The sequence below is a fragment of the Schistocerca americana genome, chromosome 5, assembly GCF_021461395.2.
Source record: "Schistocerca americana isolate TAMUIC-IGC-003095 chromosome 5, iqSchAmer2.1, whole genome shotgun sequence".
In the NCBI taxonomy this organism is placed as follows: domain Eukaryota; kingdom Metazoa; phylum Arthropoda; class Insecta; order Orthoptera; family Acrididae; genus Schistocerca; species Schistocerca americana.
Genome location: NC_060123.1, coordinates 756,963,003 through 756,982,432, shown reverse-complemented (window position 1 = coordinate 756,982,432; position 19,430 = coordinate 756,963,003). Strand labels below are relative to the sequence as shown.

Genomic DNA, 19,430 nt, shown 5'->3' with positions numbered 1-19,430 from the left:
TGCCAGCCGTGCAGCAGTAGCGCCACCTAAGCAGCCAGCCAGCCAGCGGCCGCTAGACTCGGAGTAAGATGAGTATACACGTTAACAGTCAAATCACAACTGAGTCTGATTACTTGATCTGTGACTTACATGTATTGCGTCGTCCTTGAAATATATTTGTTCAACTTGAAGTTATAACAAGTGGCGAAGAGGTAGTGAATTTTTCTTTTTCATCGTTGACCCACATGTTTCCACGGCTACTTTAGAGCAACTATTGCAAGGTCTCATTGAACAGCAAATACTTCTCACAAATGCAATTCGTGATTTCGTCTCTACCTCGACGAGACGGCGGAAGACTGGTCTGATTACGAAAAACATCTTCGACAGCACTTCTTGGCATTTCGTGTCGTGGACGACCAAACATGTATGTCCCTGTTCCTTTCATGGATTTCACCTCGAATGTATCGGTTGTTGTCGCAATTGGCTCCTTTGAAAGATCCTGCGTCTTTGTCCTTTGCTGAAATGTGCTCACTTTTGTCCGTCTATTTTCCAAAGTGTACGCATCGTCCTTGAAATATATTTGTTCAACTTGAAGTTATAACAGTTACTATCCTTTCTTTATTTTTCTGATGAGCGGTAGTTTTAGCTAAACTTCTCCAGTAGTACCAGTTTTCCATCTTTGTTTCCGTGCACTTATTTTTAAGCATCGCTCTTCCCTTGTTGCATTGTTCAGACTATACTTTTCTCTTCTTTCTTTTGCTAATGAGTACGATGTTCAGCAGCTGAATAAGCAGCCAGTCAATTGCAATAAATGGCAGTTTTCAATTAAGCTTAATCACATTTTCAACAGCTTTAAACCCGTCTTCTTCAGAAGGACACGAAACAAACTTTACTTTAGCAAACAGTTAGTGAAGCGATCTAACATCTCCATGTGAAATGTGTCGGCAATGATCTGTACATCCATTTGTAAAAGTTAAGGCCCCTAAAATCGAGGGCTTTCCACATCAGTAACATCAGTCACATAAAATGCCAGACCTTTCGAAGGCACAGTTCAACATACTCACATTTATTTGTGAAAACCTTTACCAATGTTTCACATGTAATTGAGTGCAGGTAATCGGTTATTATCGCTGTCTTCAGTTCATCTATTGTCTTGGGTGGTTTTGATACACAAACGTTTTAGCTGCATCCGAAAGGAAACGGTCAGGCAGAGAGAGGTCCAGTAAGTGTAGGAGCCAGAGACCTTTCGAAATTACTCTGTCTCCCAAGATTTCAGGTAAAAGTCACAGGGACGGGTGTGCCATATGATCAGTAGCACTGTCTTGTTGGAAATTTTTATCCGACAGGTCAATAAAGTGAAAAATTATCTGGGAACAATAGACATCAGAAGTGAACGTAGTACCAAAAAAAGCGGCCCTACAATTCGTGCACACATTCTGGCAACCCACACTGCAATTTTCTCTGGGTGCAACGGCTTTTCTCTAAAGACACGTGGATGTTCCGATGAACAAAGTCATGAATTTTGGGAAGTAATGTAGCCAAATAGGTGAAACCGAGCCTCATCAGGGGAAAAGGTTATATCTAAAACACCAACTCCATGGTGGTTCACAAATTTCTGTAACCATTCACAATAATGTATTCGTTTCGCACAGTCCGTAGAATGTAATTGTTGCACGGCAGTAATTTTATACAGTTACATCCCCAATCCTTTTGTTACAGCCATACAAGCTGTCATACAAAAGAATTTAGCCACTCACGATAATCTCCTCGCTCATTTTGTCGGATTCTGCCACACGATTCCTGAAATGTCACCGAGTTCCCTTTCTGTTAAAATTGTGGGCTACCAGATCGCGGTGCATTACAAACTGAACCTGCCGACTGGAATTTGCGAACTAAATCACGTATCGTGTCAACGGTATGGACACCTCGAAGCAGGAAAAACCCAATCTAAATTACTGTCTCACATGTGCCGTAAAGTTTCCTCCCGCACAGAAAACCTCTTCCACTAAAAATGCTCTCTGTGCAGTAGTAAGCATTCTCACCACACAGCTTACATAAGAATTGGGCAACCACACAACTAACAGCTGCAATGCAAATGCAACACTACTACTCCCAGCCTACCACTGCAGGTCCACAGCACACTTAGTGTTCCACTGATCAATCTCACAGTGCAACATGTCAAGTGCGTAAAAAGGAACATGTCAAGTGCATAAAAAATGCATACATGAATGTAGGGATTCTTTTTAAAAAAACCTTACAATTTTTATTACCTATCCCATTCCCTTAAATGGTACAAAATGCATATATTGCATATGTTATACCTACAGATTTATTTATTCCTATTCAAGAATTCATATATGGCATAGGAGGAGTTGTCAAGGAGATGTGACTTCAATTTATTTTTAAAACTGTTACTGCTTTCTGTCAGACATTTTATTTCATCTGGTAATTTATAGAAAAGTTTTATAGCAGCATATTTTACCTCTTTCTGTGCCAAAGATAGGTTAAGTAGAGGATAGCGTAAGTCCTTCTTTCTTCTGGTATTATAATCATGAATGTCACCGTTGTTTCCAAAGTGGTCCATGTTGTTGAGAACAAATTTCATTACTGAGTAAATGTACCGTGAGGCTTTTGTAAGAATTCCTAACCTTTTAAGAGATGCCTACAAGATGTGTGACTATGAGCCCCACACATTATTCTAACCACTTTCTTTTCAGCAGTGAATTACTTTTTGCCTAAGTGTTTAGTTACCCAAAAATGTTATTCCATATGATGTCAGAGAGCGGAAGTATGAAAAATATTTTAGCTAGCTATTTCTATATCCTCAAAATTAGAAATTATTCTGATTGCAAAAGTTGTTACTGAACCTAGTTGCTTTAGGAGATGCAAAATATGAACTGTCCAATTTCGATTCTCATCTACGAGATCACTCCAAAAGACGTGCACACTTTTTTTTTAATCCATCTTTTATTCTGCATGTTTGAAAGTTTTACAGTGTGTAGATACATCCTTTAGGAACAATATTTTCATTTCTCTACATAATTTCCATCCCTCTCAACTGCCTTACGCCATCTTGGAAACAGCGCCTGTATACCCGCATGGTAAAATTCTGGACCAACCTGTTGGAGCCACTGTTTGGCAGTGTTCACAAGGGAGTCATCATCTTCAAACCTTGTTCCACGAAGGGAGTCTTTCAGTTTCGCAAAGAGATGATAATCACATGGGGCCAGGTCAGGACTGTAAGGCGGGTGTTTCAGTATTGTCCATCTGAGTTTTGTGATCGCTTCCATGGTTTTTTGACTGACATGTGGCCGTGCATTGTCATACAACAGCAAAACATCGGGCTGCTGCCGATGTGGTCGAATACGACTCAGTCGAGCTATAAGTTTCTTCAGTATCATCACATATGCATCAGAATTTATGATGGTTACACTCGGCATGATGTCCACAAACAAGAGTCCTTGCCATGCCCACTTTCATCATGTAACCTGCTTGCCCACCGGCTAACTGTACTGCAATCGACAGCAACATCTCCATACACCTTTTTCAACCTCTTGTGGATGTTTCCCACTGTCTTGTTTTCACAGCACAGGAATTCTATGACAGCATGTTGCTCCTGATGAACGTCAAGTGTAGCAGCCATCTTGAAGACATGCTGTGATGGTGCCACTCACGAGAACAGATTGAACTAAGTTTGAAAACAAGCGGGAAGGATGTATCTACACACTGCAAAACTTTCACACATGCAGAATGAAAACTGTATTTTTACAAAAAAAGTGTGCATTTCTTTTGGAGTGACCCTTGTATATGGACACCCAAGAACTTAGTATGCTTTACCCTGGCTACTGACTTCAGTTGATGTGTTGTATTTATTGAAGAACTGTACTCCTTCCAGTAGAAAATTGGATGTACTGTATTTTTTCAAAGTTCAGAGCAAGCCCATTTGCAGAAAACCAATCAATAACTTTTCCACAAAGACATTATTCGTATCATTTTCTACTGGACTTTCTTTTACTGTATTAATAGTGATGCTTGTATCATCAGCAAACAGAGTTAGTTTAGCTTCCTGTTTCAAATAAGAAGGGACGTCATTCACATATATCAAGAAATAAATAATGGAAATGCAATCCGAAAACAAATTAAGTAGTAGGTTACAGTATGCTTGTTCGCCCACTGCTTCAATACTGCTCAGCAGTGTGGGATCCGTACCAGATAGGGTTGATAGAAGAGATAGAGAAGATCCAACGGAGAGCAGCGTGCTTCGTTACAGGATCATTTAGTAATCGCGAAAGCGTTACAGAGATGATAGATAAACTCCAGTGGAAGACTCTGCAGGAGAGACGCTCAGTAGCTCGGTACAGGCTTTTGTTAAAGTTTCGAGAACATACCTTCACCGAAGAGTCAACCAGTATATTGCTCCCTCCTACGTATATCTCGCAAAGAGACCGTGAGGATAAAATCAGAGAGATTAGAGCCCACACAGAAGCATACCGACAATCCTTCTTTCCACGAACAATACGAGACTGGAATAGAATGGAGAACCGATAGAGGTACTCGAGGTACCCTCCGCCACACACTTGTCAGGTGGCTTGCAGAGCATGGATGTAGATGATGAACAGAAGGGTACCCACAATCAGACCCCATAGAACGCCTAATCTAATTTCACCCCAGTTCAATAAGGTGGAAAACTTCCTTAAATCACTTAAACCATACAAAGAGACTTTTTGCTTCCTGTTCTGTAGGTATGACTTAAACCACTCATATACTGTTCCATTTATCCCATAGAATTGTAATTTCTGTAACATAATGTCATGATCAAACACTTTGGATGAGTCACAGAAAATTCCTATGGGTGACATTTTACTATTTAAAGACACAATTATGTGTTCAGTGAAATTGTATATTGCTGTCTCAGTGGACGAGCATTTTTGAAATCCAAACTGTGATTTACTAAATATCCCATTACTGCTGAGATGGCTAACCAGTCTCGAGTACATTACTTTCTCGACAATTTTTTAAAATGCTGTGAGCAAGGATCCTGGCCAGTAGTTATTGACATCTGTGCTGTCCCCTTTTTTGTAGAGAGGCTTGATGATGGCATATTTTAACCTGTCTGGGAAAATACCTTGAGTTAGTGATGCATTACATATGTGACTCAGAATATCACCCGTAGCCATTCCACATTGTTTTAATATCTTTTTAGAGATGTCATCTACTCCAACAGAACATTTATTTTTCAAAGATTTAATGATTTTCCTTATTTCAGAAGATGTTGTTAGATTTAAAATTAGTCTGACTAGGATTTCTCAAAACTGACTCTTCCATGTACAGCTTGGCTTTTTCGTTTGAACTATTCTCACCAATTTTTTCACCTACACTTAAGAAATGATTGTTAAATATATTATATACTTGTGTACTGTTGGTTAGGATGGTCTCATTCTCTTTAATAGTAATACTACCTACCCCAGTGGTTATTTTTCCTGTCTCTCTTCTAACAACATTCCATACTGATTTGATTTTATTGCCGGAGTTGTTAATTTCACCTGTAATATACATATTTTTTTATTTTCTGAGACCTTTTCTCTGGAAGTTAGAATAATTTTTATAGTGTAAAATTACTTCTGGGTCTTTACTAATTCTTGCTGCCTCATACAATTTTATTTTCCTCTCTGAAGACAATTTAATACCTGTAGTCATCCAAGGTTTCTTGGAAAACTGGTGTTACAATTAGTAATTTTTTTGGGACAACAGTGTTCAAAATGGGATACACATTTATCAAGAAATATGTTGTTTGTAATGAGCCATATGCCAATGATAAATGCATCTCCTCAATTAACATTTCTTCAACTTTCTCTAAATAACAAATTGACCAGCATTACACCTTAATGGTTTCTGAAATATAACAAGCTGCTAAGTTTTTTTAAGTAAATCAGTTGTGCATTACGGTCTGATAATCCATTTATCACAGGGAAAGTATGTGTTAGTTCTACATCCTCTTGCTGCACAAATACATTATATATTAGAGTGCTACTGTCTCGAGCTATACGTGTAGGGAAATTGATCACTGATTCTAAGTTATATGGCATTAATAACACTTCTAGTTCATTTTTATTTATCACCGATTCTAAGTTATATGGAATTAATAACACTTCTAGTTCATTTTTCCTATCAGAATTGCTTAGAAAGTTTACATTGAAATCACCCACAGATTAATGACTTCTTCTTTCTGCCTGTCAGACAGCATAGTAGGGAGTCAAAGTTTTTATGAATAGCTCCTAATCACCTAATGGGGACCTGTACACTGTTGCTAAAATTAACACTACGTTATCAAGCTGTGGTTCACATGCACAAATGTCAAAGTGCTGACCGACACAAAATTTGCTTACTTCTGCAGATTTGTACATACACCCTTGTTTTGTGTAAATGGCAACTCCTCCTATATCCATGCCAGATCTGCAAGTGTAAGATGCTAAATTGTACACATTGATGCCGACACTTTCCATCCCCACAGTTACATGGTGTTCAGACAGATAAAGTATATCAATCTCATTCTTATTTTTGAGATCATCTAAACACAGTAGTAGCTCACCTACTTTATTTTTTTATTCCACTGATATTTTGATAAAGTAAATTGATACCATCCTTATATAAGGGGGTAGTTTGTGTTGTTACCCCAGATGATAACTAGACGAAATATCTGTCAGTATCTGTAAGCGGTGGGTCCTTGAGGTACGGCAATACGCGAGCACGAGAAGTAAGTTTAAACAGTTTTATTAACAAAGGCGGATCATAAAACACGCACACCATGCGCACCCATCATCACTGTGTCTGACATCCTAGCACTGGCTAATTATGGTCGTATCGGAAGGCTCCGTGGTGAGCTAAGAAAAGAGACATATTTGCACAAGAGGCTGCGCTAGTTAATCGGCGTGCTGTGGACGGCGGCCGTGGCGTACTCTCGTTGCAGTACGGCCGGACACATGTCTACTGACCGAGCAAATTGTCAGAATTCCAGACAGGTCGGCTGGCGAGCGCGTATTACGTACCGTATGGCTGCGCACAATCCGTAGACCCTTACATCACTCTCCCCAAAGAAAAAGAGCAACCGTAGGTGGCTCAGAACGACCTCCTGGGTGTTATGAATCTATTTCGCCATTTGTGGCATCAGAGGGCATTGCAACATGTATTTCATTTGCAGACACAGTAACATTCGGTACAGAGAAGCGTGCCGTCAGTATGACAATTTCGTACATGACAAATGCTGTTCACAAAAGACAAATTAATAAAAGCAGTAAAAACATAATACTGACAATCAAGTATGCATTAACATCACTGGATGAATCAAAGGACTTAATTCTATTTGCTGCTTCAGTGAAGTTTAACTCATTATTGGAAGAGATTACATTTTCATGGATGTGCTTAGTTACTGTCTTCAGAAAAACTAGATAAGGAACGTTTTCCTTATGTTAATATGTATGAATCATTGTAATAAACAGATAACATTCTCATTAATGGCAACTGTCCAGTTGCATGAAATGTAGTTGGCAATATACTAGGCATATCAAATAGTTCACATGATAAACCATAATGTGTGGTATTCAAGATTAATCCACTATTACTCAATTTGAATGTAGCTCATGTGTATCATAATTTCTACATGCAAATGTGACATCAAGGGTGGAGTTAAATGAGAAAATTATACCTTCACAACATCGTTTAACAAATGGATGATAAAGATGCGTTAAAATTCTAGGGCAATCATCTCTTGGGGGATGATTCATACACAATTCTTTCTCACAGCTGTACACTCTACTATCTAAGAACACTGCCAATTCAGGGCAAATTAACTTGTGACTACATTCACACATATGCAAATCATTTTCGTTTAGGGACACAAAATATCCTTGATCCTTGCTGATCAGTAGATATCATTCAGTATGTACTTTATATGAATACCTGCCTGTCTCCATTTCACAGGGTAAGTATAAATCTTATTGTTTCTATACCCATTGCTAGATGAAAGCATAATTTTGAAATGTATAACAGTTAATTCATCTTCAATCATTAAAGAGTGTGTGGTGGTTAACTTACAGTAATCATATAAATTGTAAGAGTTAACAGGGTAAATTATAGTATAGGTCGCATCTAGCTTCCGCTTAATTGATGGTAGGATCTGTAAAACGAAACACCTGTACTCTGTGGTACTATTACTACAGCATTAGTAGAATAAGCTATCATAGCAAACATTAGAATAAAAATGAGCATGGTTAATTAGTTATGAATACTAGAGTTAACAATAATCATAAAATAAATGAGTTTCTCGTGGTAACCTGTGGAATAAAAGGTTTAGCTTCACTTGTGCACTTGTGTAATAGCTTCAATATTAAATTTTCACAACACATTCACAGAAGCACATGGCTGAAATAAACACACACATTGTACTTTCACCCACTACCCATGTTAATGCAGATTGTAGGGGTGTCTGGAACAGGATCGCTCAGAAGGTGGCGATGCCACGGCCTCAAAGTTCGGACTGCGACCTCGCAATTCTCACTTCCTGGGTTTGAGAACAGCAGGTCTGCCTCTTGGTCAGCCCTCGTCGTCTTGCGATACTACAGGAAATCTACCTAAAAGTGGCTTTTACACAATTGACACGAACGACAATCGAATGAAAGGGCAGTTGGAGCTTATGAGTGACTTGTGACAACACCTCCAAGATTGGATATGGTCCTTTCGAAAACTTCTTAAACTTTTTGCCTTGACTCTTCTTTAACACCACGTTGCTCAGATACACAAGATCTCCAACTCGGCACTGTGGCACTGCTGCTTGGCGGTCGTGTTGTCCTGTTTTTGAAGAAAGGATTGACTATTTCGCTGTTTCACTCCCCACCATGCTTCCTTTAGCTTGCGTGCTAGTCCCCTTACGTGTTCATTGCCGATTCCGGCAGTCGATCGTGCAACGTCCGAGGGTGAACGCATTCTTCTTCCGTAAACGATCTCGTATGGAATTAGGCCAGTTGAGCTGTGCATTTTGGCATTCTAACCACTTACCAAGTACGGTAAACAGACATCTCGATTGTCGTGTTTGCTGCTCACATAATGGCAAACCCTTTTAATAATTGTCTTGTGGACTCGCTCGACTCTTCCGTTTCCTGCAGAGTGTGCTGGTGTAGTCCTTAACCAAGTTATTTGCATGAGCTTACAAGTCTGTTTAAGTAATTCACTCATAAAATTCGTTCCTTGATCACTAACTATACTTAATGGTGATCCAAACTTAAGAAGCCATTCTTTTACAAAAACTTTAGCTATAGTCTCAGTGCTCTGATCAGGTATTAAAAAAATGTAAATGTTGTATGACTAGGGCCTCCCGTTGTAGTGCCCCCAGAATTTTATGAAAGTCTGGAGACATTTGTGCTCCAGCCGTTTCGAAGATGCGTTATTTTAAAGCAGGGCGTAAGGATGAGCACGGGATACTGCACCCACTTATTGTTTGTGCAGGCGAAACTGGAAGGGAGATAATTCGTCGGCGCTGGCAAGTGTTCGGCGCGACCTGACAAGAATAAACAAATACGGCCCGGAAGCTCCGTGGCTGGCTGCAAAGAGTAATGTAGCTTTGTATTGTTAAAAAAACAAATGGAGAGACTCGAGATAGTGACTGTTTATTAGACGTGTAGCTGCTGTTGAGAGTACGTGGTCTGGATGTGGATAGTCAGCCACGATAAAAGCTTATGTATTAATTGTGTTCAAAAATGTGTAATTAACCGATTCTGGGTGTCCGGTAATGTGTGGGCTTACGTCATAAAGTTGTTGTTTTTTTGTACAAACTGGAAATAAATATGTTCTGGTACATTGAATTTTTTAAATAAGAAGAGAGAGAGAGCGAGAGAATGAAAATTTCCCCTTCCTAGCAGTGAAATCTTTGGAGAAGTGTCCGGTGCTAGCAGAAGACATCGGCGCTGCAAGAAAGCAGGACCAGCATTCTTCAACAAGTAAGTCCACAAAAACGCTTAAGCTGTACAAGGAGAGCTTAACATTACACCGGGCCACTGCACCGTCGGGTAGACCATTCGACGGGTGCAAATCTTTCGATTTGACTCCACTTGAGTGACTTGCGCGTCGATGGGGATGAAATGATGACGATTAGGACAACACAACACCCAGTTCTTGAGCAAAGAAAATCTCCGACCCAGCCAGTAATCGAACCCGGGCCCTTACGATTGATAGTCTGTCGCGTTAACCACTCAGCTACTGGGGGCGGACGTCAGGTATCGGTATCATGAGAAGGTATCTAGAGAAATGCTCTAACATTGGCAATATGTATTTGTTTCCATCTTTAGTCTTAGGCAACGGTCCTACGACATCTAGTCCTACTCGTTCAAATGGTTCGCTTGTCTCTGGCAGTTCTTGCAATGGTGTTCTACTTTTCCCTACGTTATTCCGTCTGTTACAGGAATCACATTGTGAAAGAAACTCGAAAATGTCAACTTTGTGGATCGGCAATTCTAATGTTTGTTGCTTTTTTACCGCAATGTCCTGATGATAAAGAACCGTGTTGTTCTCTCATGATTTGCTCTTTCATGCTTTCTGGAATAACTAGGCAGTTTCTTTTACTAGTGATTTTGTACAATAATCCATCTATTTCGACAAAACGTTGATCATTTTTCGATAATTTTCATTGTGGATCTTCTTCTTGAGCTGCCTTTAACTCTTCTGCTCGACTTATTGTAAAACAAACATTGACTTTTCGACTCACTGCATCAGCAGTCACATGTTGTTTACCAGGTCGGTGAATAACCTTAAATTGGTACTCACTCAGTCTTAATGCCCATCTTGTTAATCTGGAACTAGGATCCTTTAAGCTCAATAACCATTTAAGTGTGGCATGATCTGTAATAACTGTAAATTCTCTTCCTGTTAAGAAACATCTGTTATGTGTTATACTACTACTGAGAAGGAGCTTTGTGCTTTGGGTTTTGATATAATTACATTCTGCTTTGTTTAATTGTCTGGAAAAGCAAATGAGATTGGATGTTCATGACCATCAACTTCTTGAGGCAAGATTGCACCTATGGCAAAATTGGATGCATCTGTTGAAAGAATAAAAGTTTACTGAAATCCAGATAGGCTAACACTGGGGCTGTGGTTAGAGCAGTTTTAAGTCCTTCCATTGCCTTTTTACATTCTGTTGACCAATTAAATGTGGCTCCTTTCTTCAGTAGCTGTGTCCTTGGACATGCTATATTCGCATAACTGGAAATAAATCATCTGTAGAAATTTGACAATCCCAAGAAAGACTGTAGTTCTTTCAAATTCTGTGGTTCAGGAAAATTCTTTACATCTTCAATTAATTTTGGATCAGGTCGAACACCTTCACTGGTTATAACATGACCAAGATAGTTAACTTTACTTTGTGCAAAATGTCATTTATCTATTGATGAAGACCGGTTTGAGCTTCTTATATGCTCAAAAACAGCTTGTAGTCTCTCAGTGTGCTGCTTCATGTTTTCACCAAAAATTATTACATCATCAAGGTAAACAAGTGCTTGCGTTGGGGTGAGCCCTCGTAAAACTGAATCCATCAGGCATTGAAATAAAGCTGGAGCATTATGAAGTCCAAATGGCATACAAAGATACTTGTAGACTCCTGTTGCTGTTACAAATGAAGTTTTTGCTTGATCATCTGGATGCACTGTTAACTGGTGATAACCACTTGTTAAATCACATACTGGAAAAATTCGACATCTGCCCAAGTAATCCAAGGTTTCCACTAAATTTGGTAAGGGGTAAATGTCTTGTGTGGTCACAGCATTCAAAGATCGGTAATCAACACAAAAACAGAACTGTTGTTGTTGTTGTGGTCTTCAGTCCTGAGACTGGTTTGATGCAGCTCTCCATGCTACTCTATCCTGTGCAAGCTTCTTCATCTCCCAGTACTGTCGTTCTCCAGAATTTGGTTTCTTCTTTACAATTACAACAGGCGAACTCCACAGTGGGTCTGAAGGATCTCTTGGTTTTATAATTCTCGCTTCTAATTGTTCTTTAACCATGTCTTCTACCAACTCTCTTTGACTGAATGGTACACAGGAAGGTTTCTGTGCAATTCGGGCTGCATTCCCTGTATGAATACGATGCTGAACTAAATGAGTGACAGGTAAATTTGCACGTTCTCCGAATAAATCTGCATACTCCAACAAAACAGGAGCTAAAATCTTTTGTTCATCAGCTGTCAAATGTTCTATCTTCTTCCAAATCTTTCGCTTCAGTTCATTCTTAACTTCGTCTCCTCATTGTAATTTTGCGGTACTGTTACAAAAATCTGTGTTTATAACTGCAGCATTTGTTATCTCATCTGGAATCTGTATTATGTCACTGTTACTTACGCTCAACACTTCAGCAACTTTTGTTCCTCGGGGCAAAACAACATCCTCATTGCTCATATTTGTTATTGTAACCGGGACTTTTGCGACATTCTGTCTCACCATTGTAGCGACACCTACACTTCTAGAAACATAACAATTCGTTGTATCCAGTAACTCACTTTTCTCAGATCACTCAATTAATAACAAAGTTCCTTCCTTGCATCGGGGTGACTGAACTTCACCGTAGATTGTCTTTCCTGCACCCTTGGGAATTTGCTGAGGCTGATCAGTTTGAACATCGACTCAACGATTTGAACTGATGCATCATTTGGGCAGTCCATTCCCACAACGTCAGTATTGCTGCTCCTTCGAGTATGATCTGGAGAACGATTTCCTAGGTTGTAGTTGCTACGGCCTAGTCTGATCTTTCTTTCTGCGACAAATATGTCTGCTTCATTAGCAAACAAGAAATCAAATCCAAGTACACCGTCATAATGTGTTTCGTTATTTGAAACTACTCGCAACCTTGCTGTGTATTTATCTTTATCTATATTTTCCCCTTCATCTTGGCCTTGGCCAAGAATTAATTTTACGTCGACTTCTCCATAGTTCCGTAGCTTCCCTCCATTTAACCCTCACACTTTTAATAGCGGTTGTTTCAATTTATCCCGTTTATGCATGCCACACCACATTAATGAGGTCTGTGCTCCTGTGTCAATAAGTAGTTTGATGTTTCTCCCACGATATAGAGCACCTATCAAGAAGTCATTTTCAGTCTGATTTTCACTGGAACTAACAAGAATCACTGTCTCTGGCAACGGGCAGAAGGAGGGGTAGCCCATACATCCCCGTACTTGTTTAAAGATCTGGCAGATTGTCTGTTATTTGCATTACCTTTCTTCTTGTTGCGACAATCTCTCAAAACGTGACCCTGCAACCTGCAATTGACAGCAGATTCGATTCGCTATACAATTCTTATGCTTGTGACCCAGCTTACTGCATCTGTAGCATTGTACTGTGGTGTTGAAAACTCTGCGTTCTTGTTTCTGCATCTCATTCGGTCTTCTTAGTGCTTCAATAAAATCAACAGCTGATTCTACTGCTTCCTGAAACGTTTTATATCATGCCAATAGAACAGCTCTGCTTACTTCCTCTCTGTGCAACCCACGAATGAATGTGTCCAAGGCTCTCTGGACGGCTTCGAACAACTGAATGTGATTTTCATTTTCATCTTCTACTAACTCGCATGTTTGAGCATCGATGTTTCGAATTCTGTCAGCAAACTGCTCGATAGATTCGTCTCGTCGCATTCGCAAACTGAGAAGCTGCTCTCTGTAAAATCTGATTGTGTTTTTACGTTTAAATCTCTGAACAACAATCACTCTAAACTTTTTGTAATCTTCTGTTTGCATGCAAGTAGGCTCCACGCTAGTGAAATGTTGTGCTGCTCCCTGAATTCTTAATTTGGCGGCCACTAGCTTATTGGAATCTGTCCAGGATCCTAACTGTGTGGCATCTTCAAGTTTACGAAAAAACACCTTCACACATCATCTTTGGGTTTCCAGCTAAACACTGGTACTGATGGCAATAATGAAAAATTGTTTATTGTAGTTGTACCTGTACTGCACGAACTATCATTTGACAAGTCTTTCGGAATGTTACGCTCACGTCTTTGTTTTTAACTGCCGAATCTCTTCTCGCAATTCATTAATAACAGTTTGTAGGTTGACAATGTTACCCAGATCGGACTGCGACATTTCGTCTAATTTAACGCCAATGAGTCACTCGAATGTAAAATAAACATCCGTCACTGCCTTTCGTATTCTATCCAAACTGGAGGAGACCGACCTGAATTCCAGCACCGGATGTCCCCGTGTAGTCAGAAGATGTTCACGCTGCTGCCGATCGAAGTTCACGTTGTGCTGCACCTCTTCAGGACTGTAGATTTTCCATAATTATCCCCATGCTGACACCACTTCTATAAGGGGGTAGTTTGTATTGTTGTCACGAATGACAATTAGACAAAATATTTGTGAGGACTAGTAAGCGGCGGGTCCTCGAGGTACGGCAATACGCGAACACGAGAAGTATGTTTAAACAGTTTTATTAACAAAGACAGATCATAAAAAATAAGCACGCTACGCACACCCACGACCACTGTGTCCGACGTCCTAACACTGGCTAATTACGGTCATATCAAAAGGCTCCGTGGTGAGCAAAGAAAGACATATTGGCGCCCGAGGCCTCACTAGTTAATTGGCGCGCTGCAGACGGCGGACAGGTGGTGCACCCTCGTCGCAGTGCCGCCGGGCGGCATCTACTGACCGAGCAAATTGTCAGCATTTCAGACAGGTCGACTGCGCACAAACCGTAGACCCTCGCACTTAGCATTATCCCTATTTACTGTACATGAAACTTCTTTTATTCTATTTTTCTTGATTATTGTCTGTCTGGACTTTGACTTTAACTATAAAACCTGTCTGTCTGGTCCCATTAACCACAGGGGTCATCCCGTGTGTGACTGTGGCCCCCCTTACAGTATCTGCTAATAGAAACACTAACTTACCTTTTCCCTTCCTGTTGCAGGAGACACTCAAATGTGGTGCCGACGTTGTGTGCACCACAAGGCGAGACATGCGAGGCTCACCACTGTAGAGAGACTTTGCAGATACACGGTATTTAGTTAGGTGAAATAGTGTGTGTTGTTATTCGAAACTTGTATCATTTTGAAGATGGTTCAGACTTGTTACACTGCAGATTCACAGTCAGCATCTGAATTATTATGGAAAAAAATCTAGAATTTCTACAAACTTTGTGAATAAAAGCATTTGATACGAACCTTCATCTATGAGCACATTTGAGTATTGACTATGTAATGTCCATAGATACATGTATTATACATTGATTATGTAATATGCAGGGTGACAATTATTGAACTACATGAAATACAATTGTCATAACTTCTGAACGGTTTGTGTTAGGACATTCAAACTGCACGGTTGGCCACAGAGCACGATGGGAATTATTACGCACACGTGCACGTGCATTGTTGTTGTCGGCCATTTGCATGTGAAAATGTCACAGTACAGTGTGGCCGAGCACTTTTGGAGGACTGAGAATCCACATTTCGCAATCGAGAAGTCTCTTCACCGTCGAAGGGTGACTGTGTGGTGTGCAATGTCCAGTCACGGATTAATCGGTGTGCTATTCCTCGGCGGCACGATGACTACCGAATGGTGTGTGAAGCTTTTAGAAGATGATTTCAGCCCCATTATCTGAAGTTACCCTGATTTCGACAAGATGTGTTTCGTGCAAGATGGGGCTTGACCCCACTGAAGGAGGAGAGTGTTTGATGTCCTGGAGGAGCACTCTGGGGACTGCATTCTGGCTCTGGGGTACCCAGAGGCCACTTACACGGGCCTCAATTGTCCGCCATATTCTCCAGATATGAACACGTGACTCCTTTTTGTGGGACTAAATTAAATACAAAGTGTACAACAATAACCCCAAAACCATTGCTGAGCTGAAAACGATCATTCAGGTGGTCATCGGCAGCATCAATGAACCGACACTTGAGCGGCTCGTGCAGAATTTCATTATTTGTCTGCAACATATCGTCGCCAATGACGGCAGGCAAATCGGACACGTTATAACCTACATCCGACTGTCTGTAATGATGTTTACATGTTAAATAAAGTGTGTGCATGCCATAGTTTGTAACTAATTTGCATTTTTTTTCATATAGTTCAATAATTGTCATCCTGTATAAATGCAATAAATGCTAATTAAGTAAGGAAACTGTTTTTCAGATCACATAGATGAAAACTGTTGATAATGATAGTAATATTCTTTAATGGAATAGTTGAGTGATACATGTGTACTGGAATTGATTGTAGTTTGACTATAAATGCGTAATGTAGAGGTTGATTTTAGAATATTAAATTGGTTGGTTGAGAATTATCAGGTGATGATACTATGGTGAAATAGGGTCCTCGTGAAATGTTGAAAAGAGTGGAGAGTGGAGAGATGAGAGATGATGATGATGATGATGGTGATTATATTTTGGCACGAATGGAGAGAATGATATTAGGACTATGGAACTTTATATTATACTGTTATGTTTAACAATGGCAAAGAGTATGTAAGGTCATTATATGATACATATGCATCGTATGTTCCATGACTCAGTTTCCACAGTTTATATCACAGAACAACAAGCACAAATACAGGTCTCAACAATTATGGTGTTATTGTAAACAATAATGTGTACTAAGCTTTCAACTGCAATCCATAAAGAGCATGAACCACTGTGATGAACATGCTGGCACAAAGTACCTCTCTGCAGTAATTAAAAAAAAAGTATTGAGTAGTTGCAAGAAAATTCTCTGATACTTTATGAAATCCCCTGATATTTTGCAGTTGCATGAAATTCCCTGATAATTCCTTATATTCCCTGTTTACAGGCATCCTAAAATAGTTACTTCATGTGCGAGTTCCAAGTATTTCTACATGATCGTGAAATAAATGTACAAGCGGTCTAATCTTACTGATTCAGTGACATAAACTACAACTTGTTCATGAAAAAATACTTTCACTTTCAGTTCACTCCACTGGAAGCAAGAGAATTTAAACATATATGTCATACACGAGAAGCATATATTTCTATTGTCAGTTCTATGAGAGGTTATCTGTTATTATGATACACACTTCCCTTAACATTACAGCTTTGTACGGAGTCTAATGATTCGCACAATCTTACATTTCAATCAACTTTCGAATACACAAATATTTTTGTAAATGTAATCACTTTTGCCTGAAAATCAAATGTGTTTAAGATTCTTTCAGTCTGTAGTTCTGGTATAACAACACTTACAGAATTTGTATCTTCTGTTTGGGTAAACAGTTTTATTGCTTTTGATGCCTGTGTGGTTCCCTCTTCAGCTAGGAGGCTTATTTCACTCATTCATGTGACTGGAAGGTTAGTAAAGCAGATGTCACAATGTTGAGTAGATGTACAACATCTTTCTACAAAAGGTCACGTCTTCTGCTGTTTACTAATAATTTTTTCTTCTTAAAAAAAAAGTTATTCTTCAAAAGATATCTGTAGCTTACAAGAAAATTGAAAATAAATTTTCCCATACTTAGAGGAAGCTTTTGACAAAGTTGATTGGAATACTCTCTTTCAAATTCTGAATGTGACAGGGGTAAAAAACAGGGAGCGAAAGGCTATTTACAATTTGTATAGAAATCAGATGGCAGTTATAAGAGTCGAGGGGCATCAAAGGGAAGCAGTGGTTGGGAAAGGAGTGAGACAGGGTTGTAGCCTCTCGCCAATGTTATTCAATCTGTATATTGAGCAAGCAGTGAAGGAAACAAAAGAAAAATTCGGAGTAGGAATTAAAATCCATGGAGAAGAAATAAAAACTTTGACGTTCGCCGATGACATTGTAATTCTCTCAGAGGCAGCAAAGGACCTGGAAGAGCAGCTGAACGGAATGGACAGTGTCTTGAAAGGAGGATATAAAATTGAACATCAACAAAAGCAAAACGAGGATAATGGAATGTAGTCTAATTAAATCGGGTGGTTCTGTGGGAATTAGATTAGGAAATGAGATGCTTAAAGTAGTAAATGAGTTTTGCTATTTGGGGAGCAAAATAACTGATGATGGTCGAAGTAGAGAGGATATAAAATGTAGACTGGCAATGGCAAGGAAAGCGTTTCTGAAGAAGAGGAATTTGTCAACATCGAGTATAGATTTAAGCGTGAGGAAGTCGTTTCTGAAAGTATTTGTATGGAAGTGAAACATGGACAATAAATAGTTTGGACAAGAAGAGAATAGAAGCTTTCGAAATGTGGTGCTACAGAAGAATGTTGAAGATTAGGTGGGTAGATCACGTAACTAATGAGGAGGTATTGAATAGAATTGGGGAGAAACGAAGTTTGTGGCACAACTTGACTAGAAGAAGGGATCGGTTGGTAGGACATGTTCTGAGGCATCAAGAGATCACCAATTTAGCATTGGAGGGCAGCGTGGAGGGTAAAAATCGTATAGGGAGACCAAGAGATGAATACACTAAGCAGATTTAGAAGGATGTAGGCTGCAGTAGGTACTGGGAGATGAAGAAGCTTGCACAGGATAGAGTAGCATGGAGAGCTGGATCAAACCAGTCTCACGACTGAAGACCACAACAACAACAACTGTTCCGTTTCGTACATTTCAGGCCCTTATGAAAGTAAGGCATTTAGTGACTGCCGATATTTATGGCACCACACACACTTCCTATTGCAAAAATTATATTACAAGTCAGTACAAACTATTCTCACTCATCCGATACTGTATCCAGAGGCTCAGCTTTATGTCTGCTCGGAGTGCTGCTGGTGGCAGTGTATAACAGAAATGAGAAAGTGTGCTCTGACTGTAGTTTTGTTTCCAGCTGTGGCGTTTACAGAGGCTACGGATACAGATACTGAAATTCTCTGACAGTTACCAATTTCAGAAATAAATATGCTGATACTTTACTAGTACAAACTGTAAAGTGGTCGATTTTGAACCGTAAACGTCAGAAAATTTACACACCATGTCCACTGCCTTTCCACGATGCCCCTAATGATCTAATGAAGGCCCAGGGAAAATTTGTGTATCTCCTGAGATGTGAACAGCTGCCCTGCGTAACCACTGGCAGGTTTACTTACCTTACACTTTAAAAGATGTGACATTTACCGAGTAGGTGAGCTTCTGACTGGGATGGAGGTGCAACTCCGCGAGCCTCGGGCAGTGATCGCAGAGCTCCTGGATGATGAGGGGGTTGACATTGAACCACATGCGCACTATACACAGGTTCGGGATGTTTCGGAAGATCTCTATTGCTTCCTGCTCGTTCCCACCACCCTTACGGTCATCCAGGTAGCACTGCCACAGGGCCCTGCGACACAGTAATGTGTCGATAGTTCATTCGCAAATAGTATCTCTGACAATTTGCAAACAGTGTGTAGTAACCTATTTTAGCATGTATAATTGAAGCTATGCTCTCATAAAACCAGAAGTAAACAGATAAAAAAATTAAATGGCAACAAACACAGACACAAAAATG

The 19,430-nt window shown here is 39.8% G+C and overlaps 2 protein-coding genes across 4 annotated transcripts in view; one reads left to right on the top strand and one right to left on the bottom strand.

Moving 5' to 3' along the window:
- The window catches only part of LOC124615386, a 31,267-nt gene extending 16,087 nt beyond the window's left edge, over positions 1-15,180 (top strand). The window contains exon 2 of the mRNA XM_047143212.1: positions 14,925-15,180. Coding sequence (XP_046999168.1) covers positions 14,925-15,025 — 101 coding nt within the window. The 3' untranslated portion in view covers positions 15,026-15,180. The remainder of the gene's footprint in view (positions 1-14,924) is intronic.
- The window catches only part of LOC124615385, a 251,077-nt gene that overhangs the window by 97,165 nt on the left and 134,482 nt on the right, over positions 1-19,430 (bottom strand). For all 3 annotated transcript variants that reach the window (XM_047143209.1, XM_047143210.1, XM_047143211.1), the window contains exon 3: positions 19,061-19,262. In XM_047143209.1, coding sequence (XP_046999165.1) covers positions 19,061-19,262 — 202 coding nt within the window. The remainder of the gene's footprint in view (positions 1-19,060; positions 19,263-19,430) is intronic.